Source organism: Orcinus orca, chromosome 6, assembly GCF_937001465.1.
Source record: "Orcinus orca chromosome 6, mOrcOrc1.1, whole genome shotgun sequence".
NCBI lineage: Eukaryota > Metazoa > Chordata > Mammalia > Artiodactyla > Delphinidae > Orcinus > Orcinus orca.
The window spans coordinates 40,905,922-40,931,982 of NC_064564.1; the positions used below are offsets into that span (position 1 = coordinate 40,905,922).

The window sequence follows — 26,061 nt, forward strand, 5'->3', positions numbered from 1 at the left end:
CGTATATTTCTTCTTTTTTTAAAAAATTTATTTATTTTTGACTACGTTGGGTCTTCGTTGCTGCACGTGGGCTTTCTCTAGTTGCGGCGAGAGGGGGCTACTCTTAGTTGCGGTGCGCGGGCTTCTCATTGCGGTGGCTTCTCTTGTTGCGGAACACAGGCTCTAGGTGCGCGGGCTTCAGTAGTTGTGGCACGTGGGCTCAGTAGTTGTGGCTTATGGATTCTAGAGGGCAGGCTCAGTAGTTGTGCCACATGGGCCTAGTTACTCTGCACATGAGGGATCTTCCCGGACCAGGGATTGAACCGTGTCCCGTGCATTGGCAGGCGGATTCTTAACTACTGCGCTACCAGGGAAGTCCCTATCCATATATTTCTTTTTTATGGTCTGCCTCTCCCCACTAGATTGTAAGCTCCTTGAAAGCAGGAGCTTTGTTTTGTTCACTGTGGTATAGGCCCTGGCACCTAAAACAATGCCTGACATGTAGAAGCTGCTCAAAAATACTTGAATGAATGAAAAAATGTACCAAGCAATGGAAAGCTAGAGCTTCTCTGATTTCATCTGGCTAGAGGCCAAGACCCTGGAGAACCTTGGCCTCTAGTGGGATGCAAGTGTCCATGTGGGCTCCTAAATCCATGTCCCTCCTACTTGACCAGAGGGAAGAACTGATCTTGACAGTGCCAGGAGCCCAGGCCCTCCTGTTCTGGAGTTACTGTTAACTCTGTGTAATTGTGAGGTTGCATGCCTGGATAGTACAGGATTCATATGGTTTGGGAATGGTACCAAGAGCAGCTGCATCAGTCTTTAAGTTAGCTAGAGTACTTTTCCAGCTTCCAACCAGAGAACCTTGACTGAATGGGTTCAATAAATTGAAAGAAACCCCCTGTGTTGGGTATGTGGATAGGCAAGGAAAAAGTGGTAGATAGGATTATGAGGGATAGATAACATCTCATTCAAAAGTAAGACTAAAAGTTACTGAGTTTAGTCAGATTTGTGTTTTGAAATATTTTCTCTAGTTGCATGTAAATGGATTGGAGGGGGCTGGAGTGAATTAGGGAGAAAATAAGGAAGAACATTCCAGAGGAAATAGCATGAACATCAAGGAATGCAATAGAGTATTACAGCTGCACCAGGGCTTAGCAGGGATAGCTCATCTATCTCTCTAGAGTACTGAGGAGGAGGGGATGGAAGGGTAAGAAGTTCAGCATTGCTCGTACAAGGCTGGCAATGAAGAGATGGTAGAAGGTAAGCAGGATAAGTTAGAATTAGTATGTTTATAAGAAATTTCAGAAGAGACCACCACAACATCTGCAATTTACATAAATAAGAATTGATGAATTGAAATGAAAGTTCTAACGGGAACCATCAATGGTATGAACGTTAGTCCTTGGGATTACAGTGACGATTCCCTAAACTCTTGCAAAGTTAGATTCTTGAGAGAGTTAAGCTATGAAATCAACACATAGTGGGAGAGGTTAACTAGTATTGAAAGTAGGAGTTGAAAACAATAAAGTGTAAATTATAAGTGGAAAATTTTAAAGTAAATTGCAGGGTATAGTTTATGGATACATTAGCATGTTTACTCTGTGATGTATAGAACAGAACTTCTCTACTGGTGCACCAATTATGGGTGTGACTCTAAGAATTTAAGAAGATTATCATTAAAAACTTAATCAGAAATGACATAGCTATTTCACCATGAAACCTAATGTCAAAAAGGTAATATTCACAGAAACATGGTCAAGTTTCTCATGAAAAATTTTAAAATATTTTATTTGGATATTTAGCCAGAATCAATGTCATTTTCTCAAATGGTCTATTTTAAATTTTTATCACATATAATTATAAAGAAAATATAATGATTTTTTTAAACCAAGTTCCTCATAGACCTTAAGGTGACCCCAGTATGATTCGCATATATAATTTTATCTTTGTGCCATGACATCAAAAAGTTGGGAAGCAGTAGGAGTTACTAACTTACCTAAAAAAGAGAAATAAAATATCATTAGAAAATATTTAGGGACTTCCCTGGCACAGTGGTTAAGAATCCACCTGCCAATGCAGGGGACACGGGTTCGAGCCTTGGTCTGGGAAGATTCCACATGCCGCGGAGCAACTAAGCCCGTGCACCACAACTACTGAGCCTGCGCTCTAGAGCCTGTGAGCCACAACTACTGAGCCCGTGTGCCACAACTACTGAAGCCCATGTGCCTAGAGCCTGTGCTCTGCAACAAGAGAAGCCACTGCAATGAGAAGCCCAAGCACCGCAACAAAGAGTAGCCCCTGCTCGCTGCAACTAGAGAAAAGCCCGCACGCAGCAATGAAGACCCAATGCGGCCATAAATAAATAAATAAATAAACAAACAAATTAATTTAAAAAAAAGAAAATATTCAACAGGAGTGTTTAGGTTGTATTCCCCCAGAAGCATACACAAGGCAAGGATTTGAGTGCAATTAGTTTGTTTAGGAGATGATAGCAGGAAGGATCAGTAGGGGAGTGGAGAAGTGAGACAGGGATGGGAGGGAAGTAGTACCCGTGGGTTAATGCACAGGTTACCCCTCTAGACAACTGGGGCTGGAGAGCCTCTGGGAGACAGAGTAGTGTATGCTTCAAAGTTGTTTCGCCCCAGGGGTGTGGAAACAAGTTTACCCATTCACTTCTTTACATCATTTTCACTACTGCTCCCAGGAGTGTAAATCCCATCCCTTCTGGCCTGTATGCAGTCAGAGAAGGCTCTTGGGGCCGGAGGAAGCCTTCAGGCAGAGTCGTAGGTACTTGCAGTGAGAAGTTTTTGGATATGTGAAAGATGCAACTACATGTATAGCTCACTAGGTTTTGGTCCTATCCCCACTAAGTGACTTTTGTTATTTGCCATCTGACCTAGGTTGGCCTACAGAGAAGAATATGTCTTGTCTTATCCAGTTGCTACTGCCTCCAAAATAGCTCTTAAATCAGTCCACTTCTGTATTCTTGTCCAGGCTGCCAACATCCTTTGTGCTACATCAGTAAACTCCTAACTGCTCTCAGCCTTTCTGTTCTCATCCTCCCTTCCAATCTGTTCTTCCTCACAGCAGCCACAGTGATCTTCATAAAATGAGAATCAAATAATGTCACTCCCTGGCTAACTCTTTAGGGTTTTTTCATTGACTATAGGATGAGCTTACATACAGTTCCTGAATGGTTTACTATCTGACCCTCGCTCATATATCACCATTTTCCTCTTACGAACTACTCTTGAGCTCCATTGGATTTCTGTCATGCCTGAAAGAATATGCTAAAAGCCCTACTGTAGGGCTTTTGTACATGCCCTTTCCTCAGTCTATATTATAGACCTAGAATATTCTTCTACCAAGTCTTGTCTGTTTCATTTTCATCTTTCTGGACTCAGTTCAATTGTCCTTTCCTTAGATAGGTCTTTCTTGACACCCCTCCCCAACCCCTCCCACTCTACCCTCTCTCCTGCAACAAACAAAATTTCCTAGCTATATTTTCTCTCAGAACTCTGTATTTTTCCTTTTGAGAAAATCTCTGAACCAGACCACTGCAGCCTCCCCAGGTTGGTCCTCTGGCTCCAACAGCCTCACCCTTAGACCAGGAGTCTCAAAGTATCAAAGAAAGAAGGGCCTTTAAGGGACGGGACAGATTATGTAAATGAGTGGGTGGAGACAATGGCAACTAGAGAGCACTTGGCAGCCACTCCAGTTCCAGCTGTTTGTTGCCAGAATTTGCTGGATTTCTTTCCCAAGAGACCAAGAATCCTGATTTTCATGCAAGATTTTCTAATTTCTAACTGTTATAATTAAAAAAAAATTACCCCCCCTGAGCAAAATAGCCAAAACAATCTTAGAAAAAGGAAAAAAAAAAAACAAAGTTGGAGGTCTCACACCTCCTGATTTAAAAAGTTATTATAAAGCTACAGTAATCAAAACAGGGTGGTACTGGACCAATGGAATAGAATAGAAAGCCCAGAAGTAAACCCTTGCATATGTAGTCAAATGATTTTCAACAAGTATTCCAAGACCATTCAATGGAGGCAAGACAGTGTTTTCAACAAATTGTGTTGGGAAAACTGGATATCCACATGCAAAAGGATGATGTTGGATGCTTACTTTATACAATATATTAAAAAAAAACTCAAAATGGATCAAAGACCTAAATGTGAGACCTAAAACTGTAACACATAGGGGAAAAGCGTCCAATGATTTCTTGGATATGATACCAAAAGCATAGGCAGCAAGAATAAATATAGATAAATTGGACTAGATCAAAATTAAAAACTTCTGGGGCTTCCCTGGTGGTGCAGTGGTTAAGAATCTGCCTGCCAGTGCAGGGGACATGGGTTCGAGCCCTGGTCTGGGACGATCCCACATGCCGCGGAGCAACTAAGCCTGTGCACCAGAACTACTGAGCCTGCCCTCTAGAGCCTGTGCTGCACAACAAGAGAAGCCACCGCAATGAGAAGCCTGCGCACTGCAATGAAGACCCAATGCAGCCAAATAATAATAATAATAATAATAATAATAAATTAAAAACTTCTGTGCAGGGCACAGTTGACAGAGTGAAAAGGCAACCTATGAAATGGGAAAAAATATTTGCAAGTCATATATGTGATAAGGGGTTAATATCCAGAAGATTAAAAGAACTTCTACAATGCAACAACAATAAAATAACATGATTTAAAAATGGGTAAAGGACTTGAATAGGTATTTCTCTGAAGAAGATATACAAATGGCCAGAAAACATGGAAAGATGCTCAACATCGCTAATCATTAGAGAAATGCACATCAAAGCCACAGTGAGATATCACCTTACCTCACACCCATTAGGATGACTGCTATTAAAAGAAAAAAAACCGAAATAAGAAAATAACAAGTGTTGGCAAGAATGTGGAGAAATTGGAACCCTTGTACACTGCTGGTGGGAATGTAAAATGGTGCAGCCGCTATGGAAAACAGTAGGTGGTCCCTTAAAATATTAAAAACAGAATTATGAATCAGCAATCCCAATTTTGGGTATATATACAAAATAATTGAAGGCAGGATCTCAAAGAGATACTTGTACAACGATGTTCACAGCAGCATTATTCATAATAGCCAAAAGGTGGAAGCAGAGGAATAGTGTGGTGTATACATGCAATGGAATGTTTTTTAGCCTTGAAAAGGAGAGAGGTTTTGACACTTACAAGTGAATTAACCTTGAGGACATTATGCTAAGTGAAATAAGCCAGTCACAAAAAGACAAATACTGTATGATTTCACTTACATGAGGTATCTGGAGTGGTCAAACTCATTGTAACTTAAAGTAGAATGGTGGTGGTTGCCAGGGATTGGGGGCGGGGGAAATGGGGAGTTGTTTGAGTTTTGGTTTTGCAAGATTAAAAAGTTCTGGGAGGCTTCCCTGGTGGTGCAGTGGTTAAGAATCCGCCTGCCGGTGCAGGGGACACGGGTTCGAGCCCTGGTCCGGGAAGATCCCACATGCCGCAGAGCAACTAAGCCCGTGCGCCACAACTGCTGAGCCCGCGTGCCTAGAGCCCGTGCTCTGCAAAAAGAGAAGGCACCGCAATAAGAAGCCCGTGCACTGCAACGAAGAGTAGCCCCCACTTGCGGCAACTAGAGAAAGCCCGTGCGCTGCAACGAAGACCCAACGCAGCCAAAAAAAAAAGTTCTGGAGATAGATTTTACTACAATGTGAATATTCTTAACACTACTGAACTATACACTTAAAAACAGTTAAGACGGTAAGTTTTATGTTATTTGTATTTTGCCACAATTAAAAATTGAAAAAAAAATTTTATTTGAAAAAAACAAACCAAACAAAAAAACTCCAAAACTCTGAGTATACTAACAAAACACATTTATCACAGTGTGTGGTTTGAAGCCTTTGCCTTCCATCAATGAATTTCAAATCTAAGCATGTACAATATTAGGATAACCTGGTGGGCTTGTTAAACATATTGCTGGGCCTCGCCCCCCAGAGTTTCTGAATCAGTAAGCCTGGGGTGAGGACTGAGAATTTGCATTTCTAACAAGTTCCCAAGTGTTTTGAGGCTACTCCTACTGATCTAAGGATTATATTTTGAGGGCTACTGCATTAGATAATACCACAGGCTTATTCTCTATTAATCTCTATATATGTGTTTGTGATAAATCTTTGGTTTTGGAGTCCTTGAAAATTTTGTGCCTGCCATGCCCCGAAGCCGTGCATTATGCCATGTGACCCTGCTTCTTGGGCCGGTAGTATGCTATAGAGAAATGGCTAGACCTAATAGGCTGGACATTTTTGCACAGTATATGTTGAATAATCCAACTAGACCTAATAGGCTGCCCAATTTTGCACAATATATGTTGAATAATCCAATTAGAATAATCCAATCCAGTTTTGAATGCAAGACACAACATAGGCAGGTCAGGTTGAAGTAGAGGCTAAGAGAAGCTTAATTCTGAGGAAATAACTGGTCAGGTCACCAGAATAGCCACTCTTTACCTCGAGCAATGTGAACCACATTCCACTGCCATGAGGCCTGCGTGGCTGCTGAGAAGCTTCCTGTGCTCCTCCACTTACTGGTGTGACCCTAATATAAACCTGCATCTTCTCTGCTAACAACTGCGAAGTCTCCCTTCCGTGTTTCCTGGAAGATCCTCCCACTCTGTTTTTATAGCTCTGATATCGCCATCATACCATTGAGTCTCTGCTTTTCTTTGGAAGGAAACAATATTCCAAATGAGAGAGGAGTTTTTCCATCTGCCAGAATGCCTTCGAATAATTGCAATATATGACTCTTAGGGAACATCCTGGAATTGCCGTAAAAATCGGTAAACACATTTCATTCCAGCATCCTGCTTCTCCCCTCCCTGACTGCCCCTCAGCCAGTTCATTTAGTGAAGACAGCATTAAAAAATCTTAGCAGGTTTCTCCGCTAAGGTTTCTCCCCTCCAGTCCTTTCTACCCCAGAATAGGAGAAAGCAGATTGTAGCTTTGAAAGGGGGCGGCCACAAGCAGCTACTGTCTACAGCGCAAAAGGTGGCCTTAAAAGTAGTGAGCTTTTCCTTATGAAGGGAATGTCAGAGGCTGGACGGCTGCCTAGAAACGGCCACCGAGAGAAGAGCAGCCTGAAGTCTCTCCCATTTCAGAAACTAAGAGGTGATGACGGGGTAGCAGCTCTCGCATAGACAGACGCTGAGAAAGCTCGTCCTCTTTGGGATAACTGCCAAGATCCAAACTTGGACCGTGGCCCAATACAGGTCCAAGTGGGGCGGGCACTTCCGGATCCGGGCATCGGGCGAGATCCTGTCAGCAGGTAATCACTGGTTGCTCTCCAGTCTGTCTCGCGACGTCATCCCACAGCGCCGGAAGTGGAGGAGTAACGTGAGCTTGTCAGCCTCCGCCGTTTCTAGGTAAGGCGGTTATCGGCCTACCTCTTCTGTCTGCCGGGTTGAGAGCCGTGGGAGTGGGCCTCAGGTCGGGTCCGCTGTTGCCTGTTAGGTGATGTGCCCTGAATAACGCTCTCACGGCTTCTTTCCCGGCAGGCGTTGCAGCATCCTCCGGCTCGAGGGCTCTAGGGCTCTGGGCTGCCCATTTCCCGTCTGCCGTGTTTTGGCGGCGCTCATGTTGGCCTCCGTCCCACTTCGCGTTCGTTCACCTGTGCCCCTGACACCTGTACCTAGCTTGGAACACAAGCAGAGGAAAGATTAGAGAATGGGCACTGTCCAACCCAAGGAGGCGGCGCAGCCTGTCAGGAAGGACATTGTTTTCTCCAGAAACGCGCCATGAGAGGAACTTGAGGGCCCTTCACAGCGTCCTCAACAGGCCTTACACGAAGACCAGAAGAAGCAAGCCTTTTCTCATGCAGACCAGTGATAGCGGTTCAACAAAGCAAGGATATAATTTCTATGTGGAATTAATGTGGTCCAGGTTTGGAGCCTTTTGAGAATTTGATTTATATTGGGCGTCATTAGAACACTTGAGACAGGACTCTTCACGTGGGAAGACACAACAGATTTGTGCCCTTTCACCTTAGTTGTGCTCTCGGATGATCTTTTTACATTTCCTTAGCTCCTGCTTTCATCCTACCTTCACTATTAACAAGAATGATAGTAGTGTTGAATGCTTGTTTTTTGCCAGATACTGAACTTTTTCTTCTTAATTTAGCCCTTGTGACAACGCTGTGGTGTAGAGCACTAATTAATATCGTTTTACAGCTGAAGAAATAAAAGACTTAGCTTAAATAACTGGCCACAAGTCGCACAGTCCGTAGGTGGTGGAGGCAAGATTTGAACTTGAGCAGTTGGATTTCAGAGGCTTGGATGTTATCCACTATTTTATATTGATTTTCCTCAACTGTTTATCAAGTTCCCAAACACCTTACTCTATTGTTGTCTACTATTTTAGGGAGAAAATTGAGGTTGTCAGGTGGGCTCTCCCTCAAATTTCTGCCTCTGCCTTCCCTTCATACAGTCATCTAGCTTTACACCTATCTTTACCTTTCCTTCTGTATCAGAGGATGAGCTGTCTCCTGATCAAAGCAATTTCCTTTATTTTTGCTTCTGACCTTTCTTTTATACTTTCACCTATGAGACCTTGTTTTCATTTGTCTTTTGTGCCCTTGTCTATGTCCCAGTTATGTATAAACAAGGTCAGGTTTCTCATATCCATGTGTGTGTCGTCACCCCACCCCCCACGCTCCCAAGCCAGAAAGAAAGAAAAAGTTCCTAGTGATCCATCTTCCTTTGGCTCTCATCCAGTAACTCTCTTCCCCTCTCATCCAAACTTTTAAAAGAGTATTCTAAATTCTGTCTCCAACTCCACCTGCTGTTCCTTTCTGCAGTCTAGCTTTCAGATCTGTCATTCCCCTGAAATTTTATCCTGTAGTCACTAGTGATTGATTATCAAACCAGATAGACATTCTTCAGTCATTACTGGATTCCTTTGCTGCTTTTGAAACTTGATGATACCTTTCACTCCCTACTCCTTTGCTTCTCAGGACAATACACTCAGCTGATTTATTCAACAAACATGTACTGTGATATAGAGATGAACAAGTCAAAGTGCCTCCTTCCTTTAAAGAGCTTATGTTCTGGCTGTTTTTCCATGTGCCTCTCTCACCAGTCATTTCTCCTGTGGATAGTCTTCTTCCTCCTCTCCTAAAATGTTGGGTGTTTACAAGGCTTGTGACTTTGGCCCATTGTTCTTTTCATTCTGTACACACTGCCTAGGTGAGCACATCAACTAGCTTGGTTTTAACTCCCTCCTGCATGCTCCCAAATCGAAGTGTCCGCTTAGATCTCCTCTGAGTTTCGTGCTCACCTCTGACTACCCTGGACAGCTCTGCCTGCGAGTCCCACAGACTGTTCAAATTCTGTCTTCTCTGAACTTACTCTTAGCACATCCATCACTAAATCTTGTTGATTTTGCCCCCTAAATATTTCTCAAATCTGTGCTCTTTTTTCCATCTCTATTATTGTCTTACTTTGGACCTTCTTTGATCTGAAATATGATGGCCTTCTAACTGGTATCCCCCCCTCTAGTCCTGTATCCGATGTTATCTGTTCTCCACACTACCTACCCTCCTCCCCCAAATGATCTTTGAAAACACATCTGACTGAGTCAAAGTCCTGCTAATAATATTTAAGGGGATCTGTCTGTTCATTCATACAATCTTTTCTCTCATTCAGCAAATACTTATTGTTTACTAAATTGCAAAATCCATTAGAGCTTCTAACGTTTGAGCTTTGCAGCTGGTCACCCAGGGCTCTGCTTCATCTGGACCAGCCTGCATCTCCGTCCTCTTTTTTTGCCTCATACTTAGGTTGCAGCAGTCCTGAACTGCTTCTTCATGTGCACTGTGCTGTTTCTTTGTGCACTGCCCTTGCTGTTCCCTTTGACTGGAATCTTCTCTCTGATTCCTTTCTCTTCTTCCTGCTCCTCACCTAATTAGGCTGCCCACTTTCGCCTAATTAACCCAGTTAATGTATAGGTCTCATTTTAGGCCCACCTCTTATTGGAAACCTTCCTTGACACTTCCTTTCTCCAAGTCTAGGTTGGATACTCTAGCTTTGTGCTCCCACAACACCCTTTGCATAGACCAATCATTATACTTTCCACATTTGTTACAATTGTTTTTGAGTCTCTCTCCTCCACAAGACTCTGAGCCTTTTGAAGGCAGGTATGATGTATAATACCTGCATCATACAATACAAGTGAGATGTGTTACCTCCTTATTCCCAGCACCAGGGTGGCATAAGGTACATGGTAGACATGCAGTAATTTTGATTGAATGATCAAATGACTGAAGACAAAAAGTATATGATGTAGTGATTACGAACCCATTCTCAGGAGTTCCCTGGTGGTCTAGTGACTAGGATTCTGGCCTTTCACTGCCGTGTCCTGGGTTCAATCCCTGGTCGGGGAACTGAGATCCTGCAAGCCATGCAGTGTGGTCAAAAAAACCCCAAACAAGACAACAACAGGAACAAAATAACCCGTTCTCTGGAATAATTCAAATCCTATCTCTGGCACACATTGGCTGTGTGACTTGAACATGTTACTTTTCTTCTCTAAGACTTAAATTTTCCTTAGAATGAGAGTTGTGAGGGTTAAATGAGATGATGTAAGTAAGACATTTAGCAAGTGCCTAGCACATGGTATGCACTTGATAAAAGTATGCTGAAGACCAGCAGATCCAGAAGTACAAGACCAGACCTAGCCTAGGCCAGTGACTTCCAGAGATCCTTCCTCCGAGTTTCCTGAATGGATGCAGTCTGTTTACAAGGAGATTATAATCTCATTTGGCCAGTGGGATTACATCCATATTTCATTTTCAGAAAAGGTAAATCCGACCACACACAATAACAAGATGTAGAGAAGAGAAGAGGAGATGTAGAGGAGAGAAGGCTCTGTGAAGGCCTCAGGGAGGAGGTGGGAGTTGGAGGTTGAGAAGAATTTTTTGTTTTTTTAGGAGGAAGGGAAGAGTATAACTCAGTACCAAGAGAGCATATTCATAATGACTTACTTGGGAGACCTGATGTAGTATGTTATACCTGAAGGATGTATGTGAGGGGAAGGAAGGAGAGAGAGGGATGGGTAAATGGGACTAGTTTTATGAAAAGAAGTGGGCGGTGAAATAAGTAACCTCTGTGGGGTTAAAGTATGAGAGTCTCAACTTCAAGCCTGAGGGATTTGGGATTGATCAGGGCTGTGCTGGACATTATGGTAGCCCTCAGCCACGTGTAGCTATCGTAACTTTAAGGTAAATTTTAAAAAAGCTAAGTAAGAAATTTAGTTCCTCTGTTGCACCAGCTACATTTCAGTTGCTTGATTGTCACATGGTGGCTACGTTAGTGTTTAGAACACTTATATCATTGCAGAACATTCTTCTGGACAGCGTGTTCCAGGTTACCAGATTTCTGGCCTTGTGCGGCCCATCAGATCACTTGGGTCCCTTAAGAAATAATCAGAATTTCTTTCTGACCGGTCCCTACAACTCTGGAGTGAAAAGTGTGGGGCTGAAAAGTAGAGAATTAAGATTTACCCACATAACTGTGGAGATGGGGTTGCTCAGAGAGAGTAGCAAAGCACCCCACGTAAGAGGAGCTAGAGGAGGGGAGAGAGAAGGAAGGCAGGAAAACCTGGATAGGATTATTATCTGGTCATTCACTTGCAAATATTTATTATATTCTTGCTGTATGCTAGGTATTGAGTGCTAGGGGTATAGTGGAAGGAAAAATGGCCTTGACTTGTGCTGTCATAGAGCTTGCAGTTTATGGAGTTTTACTGGATGAGTTATATTGAAGATTCAGGAACATCCATCCTTATGTGCTCCCCATATTCTAAAATGCTTCATTCCTAGAAGTTGGAATTGAAGGCTGAAATGGGCGAAGATATTGCTTAAGGTTAGTTACATAAGCATCCTGTAGTCACTGCTTCAGTTTCTCAAGGTGTAGTAAATAGAAACATTATAACTTCAGAACTTTAGAGGGAATGAAGCATGTGAATGTATGTTTGTGTGGGGCAGGAGGGGTAGGTCCTATTATCCTGCAAAAGTCAGCCATGCTCTCAGCTGTCCTCTGGATTCCCTCCTGTCCCTGCTATCCAACTGTTCTCTCTTCAGGCTTCTTTTATTATTACTGTGAGTAGTCAGTCACCAGATGACTTATTTCCCAATGCTTGATGAAGACATACTTCATTTCTCAGTCCATTACCTGCTCATTCATCAGTTTCCAGCAAGAGCAAACATGCCCCTCTGAACACATAGTGTTTAGAAGTGGGACTTGCCTGTAGCACCATCATCATTTGAGGCTCTGGGTTTAGGATTTTAGATTTACAGCTGACTCTTCATGCTCTTGCATCAGCTCCCTCACAAAGGAGTTGCCTTTTAGACCTAACTCTGGCCCACATTTAATTTATTAAATGACTCATCTCTGACTCTAGATTTCTCCACTCCAGCCTGCCTATACACAGCATCATTTCACCTCACTCTGCAGCTCAGACCCTGGCAGTTGTCTCCTATGGATTGTTAAATCTCAACTTTTTGGCCTAGTGTTCTTTCAACACCTTTGCCTTCTTTGGGTGACTCTCTGGGGCAGCTCCTCTGGGTTGGCCAACTAAGGTCTGCTTCTCACCCCTCACCCATGGCTTGTCATTGCTGAAATCTGTACCGTCACTTGTGCTTTTTGAAGTGGAATGTCCACTCCCACTCCTTTTCTTTCTTATCAGTCCCCTTGGCTCTTGGCTTTTTCTACTGGGCAGTTTCCAAAGCCTTTCCTGACTGATCCTATTTCTGTGACTGCACGTCTTCAGCACTCATTTGCTCACTCTGCTTTGCGTTATTCTGTCTTTGCAGATGGTAGTGAAACTCTGATTTTGAAAAATCTGGTTTCTTTTCTCTCCCCTTTGGATACAAAGCTTGTGCAGAGCGGCTGATTGAGTGTTGCCTTGCCTGCAAGGGGTGTTTCGCAAGGAGAGGGTATTTGAGGCTTGAGCATTAGTAGGCTTCTGGAGTCTAGGGAGGTGTCCCAAAGATCTAGTCTGTCCCTCCCACAGTTCCCTGTTCTGCCCCTAGGTGATCTCATCCTCTCTTTTTACCCTAACTTCTGTGACATGTTGATGCCTCTCATATATATACATTCAGTTAAGGACAAATACTTCCTTTTTGTGTCAGAGCTGGTCATAATTCTTACAACTTTAACAACCTTGTGGCATTTACCTTTATAAGCCCCTGATTCTTTCTCTCCCCTGAAACACTTTGTTTTACTCGAAACTGTGTCTCCTGAATTGCAATTCCCAAGACTCCAAATAACGCACTTTATAGTCTCAAAAAATACACACACACACACACACACACACACACACACACACACACACATATATTTCAGTCCCTTCCCCTCCTTGAGCTTCATACCCGTATATCCTAGTGTGACTCTAGGATCTTCTGCAGGCAACTTAATCTAATTGCGTTTCAATCTGAAATCATCTCTTCTTTGCTTATCATTTATCCCTAAATTATGTCTCCAGTGTATTCCTCATTTTGGGTAATGAGTATTTCCAAATTAGAAACCTTCACTCCCTCGTTATTCCCCAAATGCAGTCAGCAATAAGTCTACCTTCACAATTTCTCCTGGCTCTTTTTCCTCTCCATCCTCTTTCTTCAGGCCTCGTCCCTCTCCCGAATTTCTTCTCTTTCTCTTCTACTGATATCCTACATGACCATAAAAGTTGTTTTACAAAAGAATATCAGACCCTCCAGTAGTGTTGTGCAGATTGTGTATTGCACAAAGGTGCTGCATTCACACTTCAGAAATTGTAGGTTTGTATATTTATTATGACTATCTTCTGGCAGATGGCAGTAAAATGTGTTGTTCTAACATCAGTATGTTTTGACAGTTAAGGAATGGAAACCTTGATGCCTATGGAGAACATCCTCTGTTCTTATGTCCTTAGCTCTCTGCCAGGCAAGCTTCTCACCCTTTAAAACTGAGCGTGAATATCCCTTCCTCGTGAAGCCTTTTTTGATGCTCCCTACAAGAGTTAGTCTTTCCTTTCCCTGGGCTAAGGCCATATTTGGCTACTCCCTTCTTATAGTAGATATTACATTATGTTGTAATAATTGATATATGAGTCTGCCCCATTGTACTCCAGGCCCCTGAAGGCTAGGGACAATGTTTCATCATTCTTTGATCCTCAGCAGGTAGCTTAATGTCCAGCACATAGAGTATATCAATAAACATAACATATATTTGATTACATAGCATGACTGAGGCACAGAAGTAAATACTTTACCCATATTGTTTTATTTAATCCTCACAACACCTTCATGAGTCCTGTCATTATCACATTTTACAGGTGAGGAAATTGAGACTAGGGAGGTGAAGTCACTTGCCTCAAGATGAACAGCTGGTAAATGGCATGTGTGGTGGTGCTGGGGTGTGGTCCTGGAGGACCTGTGCTAGTTTTTCCAGCGATTCTCTTGTGTTTTGTCTCTCAGACTAATGATGCGGGTGTGCTGGTTGGTGAGACAGGACAATCGGCACCAGCGAATCAAACTTCCACATTTGGAAGCAGTCATGGTTGGGCGCAGCCCCGAGACCAAGATCACTGACAAGAAATGTTCTCGACAGCAAGGTAACTGGTCATAGGATTGTGGAGATTACCATGTTTGGTTCCCTCAGATGGTGATATAATCAAAGATGTACATTTCCTGGATGGTACTGATGGAAAACCTTTTGTGTGCCATAAACAAAACTCAGGAACTGAGCTCTTTTAGCCAGTGCTAGGGCCCCATGCACTCCTGACTCCACCATCTGAAAGTGGTTAATATTCAGTGTTGGGAGCAGGCAGGTTCTATCCTATACTATGGGTTGGTGGAACTGAGTTCTGCACTCTGCTTTGCCCAGGGAGATTCCTCTTTGGGCAGTGAGACAATTGAATTCTGGGATTTCCAGTTTGGAACCATGTCTGAGAAGTGATGGGATGGTTTCGTCCTTTACATTTTGCCACACACAGAGGGTGGTATCTTTAAAAGACTATGACATCTAGCTGTTGAAATGCCTTTCATGGGATTTAATGAAATGAAAGTCCTTAGGGAAAATCTTTACCATGTACCTCATTTTTTACCTGTAAACTCCAGACATGCTCACTGCTACCAGGCCTCCCCCTGCAGTGTGTTTGCCATGGTTCCTAAGGCTTGGAGTCTGCAGCACTGATTATGGTTTTTCCCACATGAGTTAATCTAAATGGGAAAAAGAAAAATGCCATGCTTGAGCTGGCTAAGCCAAACATACAGAAGCAGACACTGCTTCTTGCTCTCTGTCTGCCTTGTCACAGCAGCAGCTGTAGGGATGTGTATGTCAGCCTGTCCAGAGGCTTTTTGTTCACGTATCTGAACACAAGTATTTAGTGTTACTTCTTCCCACACATGCTCAGACTGTTCTGTCCCTGCAATCCTTTTTCTAGAATATTCTTTCTACTCCTCCTACCCAAGGCCAGCTGAACTTCAGTTTTCCAGGAACGTATCTTTTAACTTTTTCTCTGTTGAAGGCATCTGATGGTTTCATACAATAGTGGAAGTCTTGATTTAATCCTGAGATATAAGAGCTTGTGAGAGAAATGGGTCCCCTTTCCTGACTGCAGAGTCTGTGATCCTGAGTGGGCCAAGGGCTCTGGAATAGGGAGACTTGTAGGGATTCAGTGAAGCTGCCTTATAAAGATATTAGCAGTAGCTAAGGGAGTATGTACACTGTTGGGCATTTTATGGAAGGACCTGGAGCCCTAGCCACCTGAATAATGGATGATTTTGCTCTTAGGCCTTTGAGGAAACCCTTGTCACATTGCCTCCTGGAGTGAGGCTTCATTGTCTCGTAGGGAGGACAGGAGCAAGTGCCTGGTTCTTCATGGCATTTGGGTTTAACTTTTTTCAATCTCTTTCAGTGCAGTTGAAAGCGGAGTGTAACAAAGGATATGTCAAGGTAAAGCAGGTATGTCTATTTGTAACTTGGATTTCCATGTTATACTTGATGATTTTCTTACACTGTTGACTTTAGAATGTCTGTGCCGGCCAATAAAGGGTTCTCTGTCACGTGTGGAAGTGGCAGAGTAACGGAAGTGAATATTAAGCACAGTGCCTGGCACATAGTAAGTGGTGAACATAGGAGTAGCTATATTGCTAATGGTGTTATTGCTATTATTATAATTATTTTCTGATTATTCCATAGGTAGGGGTCAATCCCACCAGCATTGACTCACTCATAATTGGGAAAGACCAAGAGGTGAAGCTGCAGCCTGGCCAGGTCCTCCACCTGGTGAATGAACTTTATCCATATATCATAGAGTTTGAGGAAGAGACAAAGAACCCTGGCCTGGAAACACACAGGAAGAGAAAGAGGTCAGGCAACAGTGATTCTGTAGAAAGGGATGCTGCCCAGGAAGCTGAGGCCAGTACAAGACTAGAACCTGGGAACAACTCTAGCCAGTGCTCTGTGCCCCCAAAGAAGGAGAAAGATGCATCCACCAAAAAGGTGAGGGTAGTGTGCTTGATAGATGATGTGGAGATTAAACGAGGTGTAATGACTACTTAATTGTTTTGTACGCAGTAAAGCCCAGACATGCCTAAGGGGTTATTAACCATGATGAAAGAGTCACTTGTTTGTGTCACCAGTCAGTTGGGTGAATATCCCTTTATGTACTTTTCTCTTGAATTTCTGAGGTAAGCCCCTTGAAGGTAGGGTGATAATGGCAGTGTGCTTAACACTGAGCTGCTAAAATGGGTCAGTGTATATCTATAGAAGGTTAAGATTGGAACATTCTTCATAGATCATGTGATTCACATCCTGATGTCAAAGTGGAAACTTAGGCTGTAGATGGAGTGGGAGAGGGCAAAGAAGATGCAGTTCACACTCTGGTGTTCCCAGCCTCTGTCTAGACATGCAGCTCTGAATATGGGAAGAAAATGAGGATGGCTTATGGTTCATAAAGGAAAAGGTTGAGGTAAAGAGATGTAGTTTAATTCTTAAAGACTGACCTTATTTCCAAGTTTGGTTGGACTTTGCTGATGTCCAGTATTAACTACTGACAAATTTAACTATCGCATTTGTGATTTACATTGCCCCTTTTTGCTCTAGGAATCATTGGGCCACTGGAGTCAAGGCTTGAAGATTTCAATGGAGGACCCCAAAATGCAGGTCAGAATAAAATTTTGGCATTGAAATACATTTCACGTTTTAAATGATCACTTCACAGAGTTCATAACTACAAATGAAATCCAAGGAAATTAGTCCGAGTGAGATTAGTTTTACTGGCCTATTTTGTGAGATCAAGTGGCTTTTCTCATTGTCAGTAAGTTAGCAACTGGAGTTCTTTGGAGAGAAGCCAAGTTTTTCAAATGAATATCCCTTCTGCCTTGTTCCTCCTTCTTCCTTCTTTTTCTGGGTACTATTATTATAAGGGAAGTTGTGTTAACCTTAGTGTGGTCTCTTTCAACAGAGTGTCAGATAATGTATAGTGACTGTAGTTACTGGGCTGCCCTGGGATTAATAGTCAGGCATCATCCTGGGAGGAGTCTGAGTTCTTAAATTACATCCTGGGGTGACAAGGGGCAATCTGATAGGGCTTCTTGGAACACACTTGCATGTATCATGTGGTCTGCTGTGTTAGAGTGAGAATAGTGCATTTGAGTTCATGCCTGTAGGGGTTTTACATCAGATCCTCAGGAACTATGTGCCTCTTCTGTGTGTTCTGTGTAGTGTGGTGACTGAAAACGCAGACTGGAGTCAACTAGATCTGTGTTGGAATTCTAGACTTCCCACTTAGTACTGATAACTATGTGACCTGGCACAAGACACTCAACTTATCTGAGTCTCTGTGCTTTCATTGGTCAAAATTGGGATACTAAGACCTTCTGCACAAGATTGTGGTGGGAATTAAGTGAGTTAATGAATGTGACTGTATCTGGCACACACAAGATGCGCTGTAGATGTCCGTTTCCTTCTCTTGTGCCCCTCTGCTAGGTTTACAAAGATGAGCAGGTGGTGGTGATTAAGGATAAATACCCCAAGGCTCGTCACCACTGGCTGGTCTTACCATGGGCCTCCATTTCCAGTCTGAAGGCTGTGACCGGAGAACACCTTGAGCTCCTCAGACACATGCACGCTGTGGGGGAAAAAGTGATCGCAGACTTTGCTGGGTCTAGCAAACTCCGCTTCCGATTGGGCTACCATGCCATTCCCAGCATGAGGTAAGCCTTGTGGGGAGTGCTGGTGTGTCCTGGTTCTATCTAGGTGGACAGATGGATTCAGCCGGGGTCTGCTGACTGTGCTCATAGCCCTGAGGTCCAGGGGAGTAGGGTGGGGTGTTTCCAAGGCAGGTGGGCTAAAACTTCAACCCTCCTGCCTGACTTGCTCATAAGCCTTGAGTTCCTACTTCTGCTTATAATTCGATAACTTACAGTTCTTTGTTCTTCTCAAAGTGTAAACTCTGATAGCCTAACTTATGAACTAGATGAAGCAGCTTCATTGCCTTCGGGTGAAGAACTGTGGTCAGTGGCTTTTATCAGATTTTTCAGAAGCATCTATAACCCCAAAATGATTAGGGACCATTGCTTTGAAGGAGGCAAGCATCACTGAATTCTTTCATGACAGCCTAGTAGATCTAAGATTTAAAATAAAATGAGAAAAAAGTGTAGAGCCTGTTTTCCTTTGGCTCATACCCAGAAGGATTCAGAAATTAATGATTGATTCTTTTCAAGGAATGAAAGCAAGGCAGATCTCCAATTCTTTTGAGCTAAGCAACAAGATAAGCAGAGTGATTGGGTTTCTGAGTCTTTATCTTAGGCTGTTTTTTTTTTTTTTTGGTGGTAAAATATACGTAACATAAAATTTACTATTTTAACTATTTTTAAGTGTACAGTTCAGTGGCATTAAGTACATTCACATTGTTGTGCGACTATCACCACCATCTATTTCTAGAACTTTTTTCATCTTCCTGAATTACCTCTCATTCCTTCCTCCCCCTAGCCCTTGGCAACCACGATTCTACTTTCTGTTTCTATGAATTTGACTTCCCTAGGTACCTCGTATAAGTGGAATTATACAGTATCTGTTGTTTTGTGGCTGGATTATTTCACTTAGGATAATGTCTTCAAGGTTCATCCATATTGTAGCATGTGTCAGAATTTCTTTTGGTTATTTTATTTAACCACCTAACAGTCTTCACATTTTATTAGGTGGGTAATTATGACTTAGATTACTGGTTACTTTAACAAGTGAAATTTTTGTGCCACATTTTTTCCCCATCAATACTCTTTATTTTAAATTGAGGCATAACTTACATACAATAAAATGCACAATAAGATCTATAGTTTGATCAGTCTTGATGTATATGCCATGTAACTATCACTGTGATCAAGATACAGAATGTTTCTATCATCTCCCAGGAAGTTCCCTTGTGCTCCTTTCTTGCAGTCCTCCCCTCAATCCCCACGTGTTGTTCTCCTTTCTTTCAGCACAGATTAGTTTTGTCTGTTCTAGAACTTCATATAAGTGGAATCATACAATGTATCCTCTTTTTCTTTTTTTGGTCAGCATAATGGATTTTGAGATTCATGCATGTTGTTGTGTATATCATGGATATACTTCAGTTTTTTGCTCTTGTATAAATATCCAGAAGTGGAATTGCTAGGTCACAGGGTGGAAGTTATGTTGTATCTCATTAAAAAAATATTTTTTAATTGTTAAAACCTTATTCAAAAATTTAGGGCAAAAAGTCACCCATAATCCTATTTCCCTAATACTGCAGAGCTCATGACTAACAGCCCTTGATCACAAAGCCCTTTTCACGTAGTAATCATGGTGTCCATACCCTTTTTTTAAAAAAATTTTTAATTGGGGTGCTTCCCTGGTGGTGCAGTGGTTGAGAGTCCGTCTGCCGATACAGGGGACACGGGTTTGTGCCCCGGTCCGGGAGGATCCCACATGCTGCGGAACAGCTGGGCCCGTGATCCATGGCCGCTGAGCCTGCACGTCCAGAGCCTGTGCTTCGCAACGGGAGAGGCCACAACAGTGAGAGGCCCACGTACCACAAAAAAAAAAAAAAAGAAAAAAAATTTTAATTGGGGTATAGTTGCTTTACAATGCTGTGTCAGTTTCCGCTGTACAACGAAGTGAATCGATTATATGTATACATATATCCTCTCCTTCTTGGACCTCCCTTCCCCCGCCCCCATCCCACCCATTGAGGTCACCACAGAGCACCGAGCTAAGCTCCCTGTGCTATACAGCAGGTTCCCACTAGTTATCTATTTTACACATGGTAGTGTATATATGTCAATCCTAATCTCCCAATTCATCCTAGCCCCTGCTTCCCACCCTGTGTCCACACGTCTGTTTTCTGCATCTGCTATTGTGCTAAGGAGAATGCTAAAGGCAAGAGCTGTGACTGGTGTGGGTGGGAAGCAAAATGACCAGTAAGTAAAGTTTCCAGTTACATATCCTTTTATGATCACTCTTTTTTTTGCGGTACGCGGGCCTCTCACTGCTGTGGCCTCTCCCATTGCGGAGCACAGGCTCCGGACGCACAGGCCCAGCGGCCATGGCTCACGGGCCCAGCTGCTCTGCGGCGCGTGGGATCCTCCTGGACTGGGGCACAAATCCATGTCCCCTGCATCGGCAGGCGGACTCTCAACCACTGCGCCACCAGGGAAGCCCTATGATCACTCTTTATGATATCATTTTGAATAAATTAAAGATAGGAAGGAAAAGGTAATAAATTAAATATTTTTTCTATTGTAAAAGTAATATATTTTCAATTTAGAAAATATAAAACTGGAAGTATGAAGTAGAACAAAGATCTTCCATAATATCACCACTAATTAAACTCTAGACCTTATTCGAATTTCAGCCATTTTTCTTTCCATTTTTTTTCTGCTCCAGGATCCCACATTGCATTTATTTGTTGTCTCTCCTTAGTCTCCCTGATCTGTGACAGTTCCTCCTCCTTTTCTGGTTTTCATGACCTTGACAATTTTGATGAGTACTGGCTAGTTGTTTTACGGGATGTCTCTCAGTCTGAGTTTGTCTGATGTTTTTTCATGACTAGATTAAGGTTATCAATATACCACAGAAATGATGTGTGTCCTTCTCAGTGCATCATATCAAGGAGTGCATGATGTTGAGATGGTTTGTTGCTCATGATATTCACCTTGATCACTTTGTTGAGGTGGTGTCTGCCAGGTTTCTCTACTCAAAGTTACTGTTTTTCCCTTGTAATTGATGAATATCTTGGGGGGAGATGTTTAAGACTATGCTACTATATATTTTCTCCTCAAACTTTTGCCCAGTGATTTTAGCATGTATTGGTGGATCTTGCCTGCAACAGTTATTATTATGGTGTTTACCTAATGGTAATTTTATGTTTCCCTCATTCCTTCTAATTTATTAATTGGAATTACTCTGTGTGGAAGAACTGTCCCTTCTCCCCCATTATGTATTTATTCAATACACATATGGACTCATGGATATTTATTTTAGTCTATAGGATTTAATTTAATCTATCTCTGTTTATTGCTCAAATTGTTCCAGCTTTGGTCATTGGAAATTCCTTTAGATTGGCTCCTGTATCACTTTGACATGCCCCAAACATTTTTTGAGCTCTTCCTTATTTTCTGGCTCCTTATTTTTTGGAACAAGATGTTCCAGGCTTATCTTATATTTTTCCTGTTCTAGCCCTGGAATGAACCACTTTTCCAAAGAGCCCTAGTTCTTTTTAATGGATAATGACATTTATAAGCCAAGACTAGGGCACGAGGTTTCTGTAGAGAGAAGTGGTTGGTTCCAGAGTGTCTTTGCTTCTAGGTCCTCTTAGCAGATGAAGCCAGGAAATACATGCATGAATCCTTACCCACACAGATACATGCACCTCTCTGTTTATTTCTCTGTTTACCTACCTGTACATGTGTATGGAAAGCCATGAGCTCATGCTGATACTTCTGATTCCAGTCCACAGGTTCATCCTTGTCTTCCTGTTTCCTTTTTTGTGACTTCTTTCTCCAACAGTGAGAAATTTGGCTCTCTTTAGCTACAATTAGTTCACTTATTTGTTCAGTCCTAGTATACACATAAAATAGTTGCAGAATTGCTAATCCGCACCCAGGTGAGAAAGACATTTTACTCACTAGAGTACAGGCTTTGTATAACGTTCTTTTTATCTTTACAGAATCCAGTCAAAATACTGTTTTCCAAGCTTAACTAGGTAGTTATTTTCTTCCTGACCCCCTTCAGTGTGGTTCCCTTTTTATTTGTAATACAGTTAGGTTTATTTGTTACTGCTTATATTCCATTTTAAATTCCCACACGGCACTGGTTGGTTTTGATGATTTGTTGGGAGAATGTGAAATATTACTGATTCTAAGAGTCAAAGCTATACAAAAAGTCATCCTACTTGGTTTAACAAGTCCAAAAGCAAACTCTTAGTCTTCTTCCTTAAACCTGATTTTCCTGAAGCTTCTTCATCTTAGCAAGTGGCACCTCCCCAAACCTACATCCAATCCATTAGTTGGTCCCGTTGGTTCTATTCCAGAATATATTCAAAATTGGATTGCTTCTTGTCATCTCGACTGCTATAGCTCCTGTCTAAAACATGATTATTTCTGGCCTGGACTGCTGCAGCAGCCTCCTAACTGGTCTCTCTGTATCCATCCTTACCCTTTCTACAGACCTTTCTCCACACAGTAGCCAGAGTGATCTTATCAAGTGTCAATCAGATAACAGGACTCCCCTGCTTAAATTCCTTCAGTGGTTCCCAGTGTAATCAGAATAAAATGCAAACCCTCTGCCAACCTATAAGACCCTTTATGATCTGGCTTCTACCTAGTCCCTGCTCCTTGTTTCCAGCCATTCCAGCCATATTTCCTTTCTGCTCCTTGGTTGCATCAAGCCCTTTTTCAGGGCCTTCACACTTGGTCTCCCCACTCCCTGAAACACTCTTTCAGATCTTTGCTTTCATGACTGCTTTCTCAGCTCAAATCACTGCCTGGGAGAGGCCTTCCCTGGACACCCTAGCTACTTAAAGAGGCAGCCTCTACCCTCAGGCACTCTCTATCCCATTTCCCTGTTTTATTTTTTTCTTAGCAATGTTAACATTTTGAATTTTCCTTGTTTATCTGTTTACTTATTTATTATTTCTCTCCCCTCATTAGAATATAATTTCTGTAAGGGCATAGGCCTTTCCCATTTTGTTCACTGCTAAATTCCCAGTGCTAGTACAGTGCTTGGCCGAGTAGGTACTTAATGAGCCGTAAATAGTCTTTTTTTTTTTAATTAGGATATAGTTGCTTCACAATGTTGTGCTAGTGTCTGCTGTACAGTGAAGTGAATCAGCCATATGTATACACATATCCCCTCCCTTCTGGTTTTCCCTCCCCTCTAGGTTACCTCAGAGCATCGAGTAGAGTTCCCTGCGCTATACAGCAGGCTCTCATTGGTTATCTATTCCATACATAGCAGTGTATACATGTCAATCCCAATCTCCCAATTCATCCCATCCCCTTTCCCCTCTCAGTGTCCATGCATTTATTCTCTACGTCTGTGTCTCTATTTCTGCTTTGCAAATAAGATCATCTATACCATTTTTTTAGATTCCTTATATATGCATTAATATATATTGGGTTTTCTCCTTCTGACTTACTTCACTCCGTATGACAGTCTCTAGGTCCATCCATGTCTCTACAAATGACCCCATTTCGTTCCTTTTAATGGCTGAGTAATATTCCATTGTGTATATGTACCACATCTTCTTTATCCATTCATCTGTCGATGGACATTTAGGTTGCTTTAAATAGTCTTAAGTGAATGAATGAATGAGTGGAGTTAAATGGAAACACTATCAATATTTTACATACCCATACTTTTTGTCATTTTGATTAAGCTAGGTTTAATGGTCAATCTTTGTTTCCTCTCAACTAGCCATGTACACCTTCATGTGATCAGCCAGGATTTTGATTCTCCTTGCCTTAAAAACAAAAAACACTGGAATTCTTTCAATACCGAATACTTCCTCGAATCACAAGGTAAACAGTGTTCTTTGGTTTTTACATTTGTTTCATTTTCTCAGTTGTTCTTTTTTTTTAAAAATTAATTAATTAATTTACTTTTGGCTGTGTTGGGTCTTTGTTGCTGTGCACGGGCTTTCTCTAGTTGGGGTGAGAGGGGACTACTCTTCGTTGCAGTGTGCAGGCTTCTCATTGTGGTGGCTTCTCTTGTTGCAGAGCACGGGCTCTAGGTGCATGGGCTTCAGTAGTTGTGGCACATGGGCTCAGTAGTTGTGGCTTGCGGGCTCTAGAGTGCAGGCTCAGTAGTTGTGGTGCACGGGCTCAGTTGCTTGGCAGCATGTGGGATCTTCCCTGATCAGGGATCGAACCCCTGCATTGGCAGGCGGATTCTTAACCACTGCCCCACCAGCGCCCTTCTCAGTTGTTCTTATACTTGATTCATTTGTTTCCCAAAATAACCTGGCTTCAAAAACCCATGTACAACTTTGTGTTGCCTGTACAGAGAGCCCCACTGAAAGAAACTGGGTTATTTGGATTGTAGTAGGATTGCCACCTTGCTGTGAGCAGCCTTCTTGGGGGACTTAGAATGCTGTTATGTCAGGGTCTAAAAATGATTGTTTATTTTAACAATGGGGGACTTCAGAGGTTGTCCTGAGAATTATTGGAGTTCATGGATCTGAAAGCTCTAAACAGTTATTTCTTCCTTCTGCCAGCAGCTAGGGGGCTGCCTTCCATCAAGAGTGGTTACTTAACAGGGGAAAGCTGTGTATACAGAAGGAAGCATTTCCCAGTGTGTATACTGTGGAACTTCATCATGCTGGGATGTTAATGATGACAGCTCCCATTGACCAAGAGCTAACTAGGGGTAAAGCCCTGTGATAATTAGCCTTTGACATAGTAACATGGATTGCTTAGAGTGTATCCTGAAGGAATGTAACCATCTCAGAAATAAGTTGCTCAGATTTAGAACCTGACTGAGCCCATTTTCCCAATAGTGAATGTAACCTCAAGTTTACTAGCTTTAAGGATACCTGGCATATTTGGGAGTCAGATTTTCTTCCTTCCTTCCTTCCTTCCTTCCTCTCTCCCTCCCTCCCTCCCTCCCTCTCTCTCCCCTCCTCCCTCCTCTTTCTTTCTTTTTTCCTTCCTTCCTTCCTCTCTCCCTCCCTCCCTCCCTCCCTCCCTCCCTCCCTCTCCCCTCCTCCCTCCTCTTTCTTTCTTTTTTCCTTCCTTCCTCCCTCCCTTCCTTCCTCCCTCCCTTCCTTCCTCCCTCCCTCCCTCCCCCCTCCTCTTTCTTTTTTCCTTCCTTCCTTCTTTCCTTCCTTCCTTCTTTCCTTCCTTCCTTCCTTCCTTCCTTCCTCCCTCCCTCCCTTCCTTCCTCTTTTTTTTTTGTATCTGGGCTCTAAACTCTATTTCCTTGCTTGCAGCTGTGATTGAGATGGTACAAGAGGCTGGCAGAGTGACTGTCCAAGATGGGATGTGTGAGCTCTTGAAGCTGCCCCTCCGTTGTCATGAGTGCCAGCAGCTGCTGCCTTCCATTCCTCAGCTGAAAGCGCATCTCAGGAAGCACTGGCCAAAGTGATTCTGTGGAGCCTGAACTTCTGCAGCAGGTGTGGCTGATTGTTTAGACCAAATTCCTGACACCTGTTTTGGATTGTGTGTGAACTTTTATTTCTTGAATTAAAACATGCAATTTTTTTTTTTCAAAGCTTGTTCTATTCCTAAGTGGCCACAATATGGGGTGACTTGAATAGTTCAGGAATTAGGAATTAGGGTTTGTCATGGATGTGTTCTCTGGTGAGGGTGGCTGAGATAGACCTGGCCCACCATCTCCAGGAGCCACATCAGGTCTGACTAATGGGAGCAAAGCCATGTTCAAACTGATCAAACACAGGATATAGAAGCAGAGGGCTGCTTATATATTTCTGTTTCTTACATTTATCCTTCCTCCTCAGAGGCAGGTGGTACCCTTTCATCAGAGCAGCCAGAATGGTCTCTTATTTATTCCGAAGGCACTGATTGGTCTTGTTCT

General features: G+C 42.6%; 1 protein-coding gene across 3 annotated transcripts in view; it reads left to right on the forward strand.

Annotated features, from left to right (window-relative positions):
* Positions 1 to 7,298: 7,298 nt before the first annotated feature.
* Positions 7,299 to 26,061, forward strand: part of APTX (aprataxin) — a 29,606-nt gene continuing 10,843 nt past the window's right edge. Inside the window, exons 1-8 of one of the 3 annotated variants that reach the window (XM_004275074.4) lie at positions 7,299 to 7,392; positions 14,478 to 14,614; positions 15,920 to 15,966; positions 16,204 to 16,506; positions 17,110 to 17,169; positions 17,995 to 18,221; positions 23,944 to 24,047; positions 25,457 to 25,737. In XM_004275074.4, the coding sequence (XP_004275122.2) occupies positions 14,482 to 14,614; positions 15,920 to 15,966; positions 16,204 to 16,506; positions 17,110 to 17,169; positions 17,995 to 18,221; positions 23,944 to 24,047; positions 25,457 to 25,611 (1,029 nt within the window). In that variant the 5' untranslated portion in view covers positions 7,299 to 7,392; positions 14,478 to 14,481 and the 3' untranslated portion in view covers positions 25,612 to 25,737. Of the gene's footprint in view, positions 7,910 to 14,477; positions 14,615 to 15,919; positions 15,967 to 16,203; positions 16,507 to 17,109; positions 17,170 to 17,994; positions 18,222 to 23,943; positions 24,048 to 25,456; positions 25,738 to 26,061 lie in introns of those variants that run through there. The other 2 variants (XM_033437759.2, XM_033437761.2) reach the window with 2 other exon arrangements.